General features: G+C 42.0%; 1 protein-coding gene across 1 annotated transcript; it reads right to left on the bottom strand.

The window, feature by feature from the left end:
* Positions 1–293: 293 nt before the first annotated feature.
* Positions 294–3396, bottom strand: LOC135574670 (uncharacterized). The gene has a single exon (XM_065026258.1). It carries the CDS (start codon positions 2322–2324, stop codon positions 705–707), a length of 1620 nt encoding a protein of 539 aa, XP_064882330.1. The 5' UTR covers positions 2325–3396; the 3' UTR covers positions 294–704.
* Positions 3397–7070: the final 3674 nt, after the last annotated feature.

The raw sequence follows: 7070 nt of genomic DNA on the forward strand, positions 1-7070 counted from the left end.
CTCTATACTCGTGTCACCTCTACCCCCCCCTCCTTCACATTGCTTCCACAAACATAGGCAATACATAATACATGAAATAACCATAGCGCAGTATAAATGTGATAGCTTTCTCAGTAGACTTTCCAGAATGACCCAGTATTCTAACGTCAAGGTTATATGAAGATTTCATAACTTACACACACTTTCCTCCTCCAAAGAACACAAACACTTTCCATTTAGAAATACCAACAAAGATTTATTAATTTATCTTAATATTTCACAATTCAAGAATGTAACTGAAATAGAAATGCAATCCATGAAAACAATTTAAAGGAATGACATGTATTGTATTGATATTTCACAACCGATATGAGTAGTTATGAAAGTGATGGCGTTTGTTCTTCAAAGTAAATGTACATCATCTTTACAGTAGCACAGGAATCCTATTTGTGCTGCATGAGGCTTCCGGGTGGATATGCCTTTGCGTTTGTCCCGTCCCGTTCCCAACACTAGTGTGTACAGGTATTTGTTCCAGCCCAAGGCAGAACTAACACACCTGATTCAACTCATCTCCTATAGTCCTCAATCTAGAATCACAATTAGGCAAGTGTAATAAAATGTGTTAGTAGTGTTGGAATAAAAGAAGTGGCGGAAAAAGCCTTCACACACCGCAACTCTCCAAAAGGACATTTGGCTATTACGCATGATCCTCAGAGAAATACTGTTTAAGAGGAATGGGCCGTTTTAAAATTGAAGTCAAACTCGCATTTCACTGCACTGATACTGTCAATGCTGGGCTTGCTACCCACCTGCGGGTGTCTTGTGCTCAGCGGGAACGTCTCTGAACGCGGCATTCCTCGCGGTGAACCTGAGGCGGGATCTCCTCCACACGCGCCCCCCTGCGCCTCCTTCCCGCTCTGTTTAAACGCGGGGAATGTAAACCTCCGAAACAGTTTGTTGCCCAATACCGTGAACGTCGTTGAGGAGCTGGTGACAGGTGGTGTAAAATCTGGAATTTCGGTGTTGGCCGTCGGTGAAACGTTTCTCCACATAGTTTTGGTTTTGTGTAAAGGCATTTTCGAACGGTCAGGAGGTGCAGGACTGAGGATGCTTGTGGGCAAACTGCACCTTTTCTGGTAGTAGCTGTCGTCAAATCTCCTCACACTAAAGGCAGGTCCTGTTTTCAGTTTGACATCATCCCATTCGTCTTTGCCTTTGTTGCCTGTGATAGGAGTTAGTAGGACACCAAGACGAGAGGACGAAGAGGCTATTGGCGCAGATATTGACACGCAGCTTTTGGTGGTTTTGAGGTTGTTTTTGGCCGGCCGGGGCGAATATAGAACTGACATGTGATTAAGATGCTCAGATCCTCTGGTAAGAGGAGGCAGGTGATTGTCGGAGCTGGTGAACTTTTCCCCAAGTTTGGTGATGACTGAGATTGTTTTCGGGTTTGGGCAGGTCTGTAGGTTGTTAGATCGAGGAGGGGGTTTGGGGGTGAGAACACCCGAGAAAACCAGCTCCTGTGGGAATGTGGGGATGTCAATCTCTCTCTCAAACTCCTCAATGGAATCCATTGACTGTAATCGACTCTTTAAGATCAAAGAATTTCTTCTGCGACCCGAACGCCTCAGGAGCCATGTCCCGTCCACTGCTGTCAAGCTGTTGCTTTGGGGACAGGCCTGGAGAACGTCTGGTGTCTTAATGGGATCCAATAACTTTCTCTCCAACTTCTCCTCATTTACGTTACAATCCGAGCTGACGTGGGAATGACCATCTTTCTGATCTCCAACGTCATTTTCACGGGTTTTCTTTGAGTTACTGGTAAGCGCATAAAAACAGTCTGTGTGGCCGAGAAACTTTGCTACCTCCACTGCCGAGTTACCGACGTTATTCTGTCGGTCTATTTGAAGCCCCAGTCTCTTGAAGGCTCTCACCAAGAACGCAACGACCGGTGAGTGACCAGCCACTGCCGCGTACATCAGCGCAGTGTTCCCCCACGCGTCAACCATCTCTGGATCTGCGTTGTTTCTAACCAAAATCTTCACCGCGTCAAGGTAACCTTTTTCACATGCGTAACTGAGGGCAGTGCGGCCGCTCTCGTCTTGACAATTGACGCTGGCGCCCCTATGGAGAAGCATCTCTATGAATTTGGACCTGGTCTGACATTCGGGTAGCAGAACAGATGAGATGAGAGGGGTCTGCGCGCCCTCCGTTTTGGAGTCGATGATTTTCCCATCCAGTGCGTCGAGAATGAACCTCGCCAGGTGGACCTTATCGTTCGACATGGCCTCGAGGAGGATTCTGGTGCCTGTTTGGCTGCTGGACTTTTCCGGAAGTTTCAACATGATGACTTAATTGATAGAATAACGGTTTTATGTATGTTAGACACGAAGCAGTATCTGTCCAGGAGCAGGTTTGGTGTAACCTCTCTCCCAACCTGATGCACACCGCAAAAAAACATACCGCCCCTCAAAGCTGTTTTATAGTCACGAAAAGCCATGGAGTTGCCAGGACAACGCTAACATCATTATCATACTTTTTCAGCTTTCTAATGGAATCACTAATAGCCTAATTGTGATAAGGTGCTTCAGAGGCTGCACCGCCTGTTTGTGTGTAGGGGTCGGGGGACTGTGAATTAATTGAGCTCTTATTGAATGTGATTATTGCAACAAACAGAACAGTAGCCTACAGCTCATGCCTGCCAGGGTTCATTGCAGTCGAAATTCAGTTTTTACTCTGTTCTGTATCATATTGTACAAAAAATGATAAAACTAACACTGTGTGACATTTTTTTTCCAGCGTTACAGTTGAAGTCGGAAGTTTACATACACTGATGTTGGAGTCATTAAAACTAGTTTTTCAACCACTCCACACATTTCTTGCTAACAAACTATAGTTTTGGCAAGTCAGTTAGGACATCTACCTTGTGCATGACACATTGAATTGTTCCAACAATTGTTTACAGATTATTTCACTTATAATTCACTGTATCACAATTCCAGTGGGTCAGAAGTTTACATACACTAAGCTGACTGTGCCTTTAACAGCTTGAAAATTTTCAGAAAATGATATCATGGCTTTAGAAGCTTCTGATAGGCTAATTGGCATCATTTTAGTCATTTGGAGGTGTACCTGTGGATGTATTTCATGGCCTACCTTCAAACTCAGTGCCTCTTTGCTTGACATCATGGGAAAATCAAAAAATTGTAAACCTCCACAAGTCTGGTTCATCCTTGGGAGCAATTTCCAAACGCCTGAAGGTACCACGTTCATCTATACAAACAATAGTACGCAAGTATAAACACCATGGGACCACGCAGCCGTCATACCGCTCAGGAAGGAGATGCGTTCTGTTTCCTAGAGATTAACGTACTTCGGTGCAAAAAGTGCAAATCAATCCCAGAAAAACAGCAAAGGACCCTGTGAAGATGCTGGAGGAAACAGGTACAAAAGTATCTATATCCACAGTAAAATGAGTCCTATATCAACATAACCTGAAAGGCTGCTCAGCTAGGAAGACGCCACTGCTCCAAAACCACCATAAAAAAGCCAGACTACGGTTTGCAACTGCACATGGGGACAAAGATTGTACTTTTTGGAGAAATGTCCTCTGGTCTGATGAAACAAAAATAGAACTGTTTGGCCATAATGACCATTGTTATGTTTTGAGGAAAAAGGGGGATGCTTGCAAGTCAAAGAACACCATCCCAACCGTGAAGCGTGGGGGTGCTTTACTGCAGGAGGGACTGGTGCACTTCACACAATAGATGGCATCATTAGGTAGGAAAATTATGTGGATATATTGAAGCAACATCTCAAGACATCAGTCAGGAAGTTAAAGCTTGGTCGCAAATGGGTCTTTCAAATGGACAATGACCCCAATCATACTTCCAAAGTTGTGGCAAAATGGCTTAAGGACAACAAAGACAAGGTATTGGAGAGGCCATCACAAAGCCCTGACCTCAATCCTATAGAACATTTGTGGGCAGAACTGAAAAAGTGTGTGCGAGCAAGGAGGCCTACAAACCTGACTCAGTTACACCATCTCTGTCAGGAGGAATGAGACAAAATCCACCCAACTTATTGTGGAAGGCAACCCGAAATGTTTGACCCAAGTTAAACAATTTAAAGGCAATGCTACCAAGTATTAATTGAGTGTATGTAAACTTCTGACCCACTGGGAATGTGATGAAAGAAATAAAAGCTGAAATAAATCATTCTCTCTACTATTATTATGACATTTCACATTCTTAAAATAAAGTGGTGATCCTAACTGACCTAAGACAGGGAATTTTTACTAGGATTAAATGTCAGGAATTGTGAAAAACTGATTTTAAATGTATTTGGCTAAGGTGTATGAAAACTTCTGACTTCAACTGTATTTCCTCAGAGTTGCTGGTTGAAAATACAATCTACAAAGGACCTTCTAACAAGCAGGTTTGCATGTGCGGGAGTTTCAGCTTTCCATGGTGACATCACACTGCAGTAAATAGATTAACAGACCAGTTCCAAACCTCTCTTCCAATAACAACTAGTTTTCAGTTTTCGTCTCTCCACTCAGACAGTCCAACAACATTTTAGCTTGAGAAATAGTTTTTTTTGTTGCTAAAAGCTATTTTTGATAATTTTAATGGAAATCTATTATTACAGTAAGTTATTTAATTGTTACCCAGAAATGATTTGCTATTGATATACAGTACCAGTCAAAAGTTTGGACACACCTACTCGAGTTCACAGAGAAAAACGTAATTAAATGGGATTTAAATAATTGAACCGACAATCGGCCAATTCGTTGTTTAAAAATGATTAATTGAAGTGTCAGTTAATCACAGCACTAAGGATTTCACAATGATAACTACAGTACCTGTCACATGTTTGGACAGTCCCGTGGTTTTCTTTATTTTTCAAAACTATTCACCTGGAATGCTTTTCCAACAGTCTTGAAGAAGTTCCCACATATACTGAGCACTTGTTGGCTGCTTTTCCTTCACTCTGCGGTCTGACTTATCCCAAACCATCTCAATTGGGTTGAGGTTGGGTGATTGTGGAGGCCAGGTTATCTGATGCAGTGCTCCATCACTCTACTTCTTGGTCAAATAGCCCTTACACAGCCTGGAGGTGTGTTGCGTCATTGTCCTGTTGAAAAACAAATGATAGTCCCACTAAGCACAAACCAGATAGGATGGCGTATAGCTATAGAATTATGTGCTAGCCATGCTGGTTAAGTGTGCCTTGAATTAAATAAATCGCTGACAGTGTCACCAACAAAGCACCCCCCACACCATCACACCTCCTCCTACATGCTTCACGGTAGGAACCACATATGCAAAGATAATCCGTTCACCTACTCTGCATCTCACAAAGACAGAGATCGGAACCAAAATTCTCCAATTTGAACTCATCTGATCAAAGGACAGATTTCCAACTCGTCTAATGTACTTTGCTAATTTTTCTTGGCCCCAGCAAGTCTCTTCTTATTATTGGTCTCCTTTAGTAGTGGTTTCTTTGCAGCAATTTGACCATGAAGGCCTGATTCACGCAGTCGCGGCTGAACAGTTGATGTTGAGATGTGTCTGTTACTTAAACTCTGTGAGCATTTATTTGGGCTGCAATATGAGGTGCAGTTAACTCTAATTAACTTATTCTCTGCAGCGGAGGTAACGCTGGGTCTTCCATTCCTGTGGCGGTCCTCATGAGAGCCAGTTTCATCATAGCATTGATGGTTTTTGCGACTGCACTTGAAGAAACATTCAAAGTTCTTGACATTTTCTGGATTGACTGACCTTCATGTCTTAAAGTAATGATGTACTGTTGTTTCTCTTTGCTTATTTGAGCTGTTCTTGCCATAATATGGACTTGGTCTTTAACCAAATAGGGCTATCTTCTCTATACCCCCTACCTTGACACAACACAACTGATTGGCTCAAACTCATTAAGGAGAGAAATTCCACAAATGAACTTTTAACAAGGCACATCTGTTAATTGAAATGTATTCTAGGTGAAGCTGGAAGTGCTCAGCCAACAAGTGCTCAGCATATGTGGTAACTTCTTCAAGACTGTTGGAAAAGCATTCCAGGTGAAGCTGGTTGAGAGAATGCCAAGAGTGTGCAAAGCAGTCATCAAGGCAAAGGGTGGCTACTTTTAAGAATCTCAAATATAAAAATGTTAATTTAACACTTTTTTGGTTACTACATGATTCCATACTGTATGTGTTGTCATAGTTTTGATGTCTTCACTATTATTCTACAATGTAGAAAATAGTACAAATAAAGAAATACCCTTGAATGATTAGCTGTGTCCAAACTTTTGAATGGTACTGTATAAATGGCTTCATTGGGCCTCGAAGGGAAAGGAGCGTGGGCTTCCCTCCAGCCCCTTTCAGCCTTCAATGACACGACGATTCATCTTCAGTTGTCCTCATTTCATAAAGCAAGAACCAAGATATTTTTTTGTATGTTTTACCATTTTACAACATATCACTGTTTACATTCACAGAGATATTCCTGGGAGAGTTTCGCACTGTGAAAAAGGAAACAGAGTTCTTATACTTTTGAACACTCCACCTGTTGACTGAAATCTGCAAATACACGTCCACTAAATTAGCCTGAATTCAAGGCCTGTACAGAGTTTGGTGGCAAAAATTAAAGGTGCTTGTGGCAGCGAGAGGAAGAATAAACACAATTAACCTGACTCAAACCACCAGAACATAAGGAAAAAAGTAGATCAATTCTACCTGTTCATCTTTGTCTGTGTTCGGTGCAGGCAAGTACACTAGCAAAGACCACAACCCCCCAAATGGTTGACACAACATTATTCAGATGTACTGTAAATAAACAACCAACAGACTGCACCTTTAAGGTATCCCCATAGGCTAGCAAATAAAGTACAGGTTCCATTTTACACCTGTATAGTTTATTGGTACACATACTAGAAAACAGTATTAAGGGAGCAGGGCAACAACAGTATTTTCATTGCTAGAAGCTCGACAGTACAATAGAAATACAAAAACACTAACATGATGATCCGTACGTTGACAAGCTAAAAAGAGGATATACAAATCGAAAAGGAAATCAAAAGCAAAATTATTCTGT

This window comes from Oncorhynchus nerka, linkage group LG13 (assembly GCF_034236695.1).
Source record: "Oncorhynchus nerka isolate Pitt River linkage group LG13, Oner_Uvic_2.0, whole genome shotgun sequence".
NCBI lineage: Eukaryota > Metazoa > Chordata > Actinopteri > Salmoniformes > Salmonidae > Oncorhynchus > Oncorhynchus nerka.

Coding starts and splice junctions, on each gene's coding strand:
- LOC135574670 (XM_065026258.1), bottom strand. CDS start 2,324: ATGTTGAAACTTCCGGAAAAGTCCAGCAGCCAAACAGGCACCAGAATC.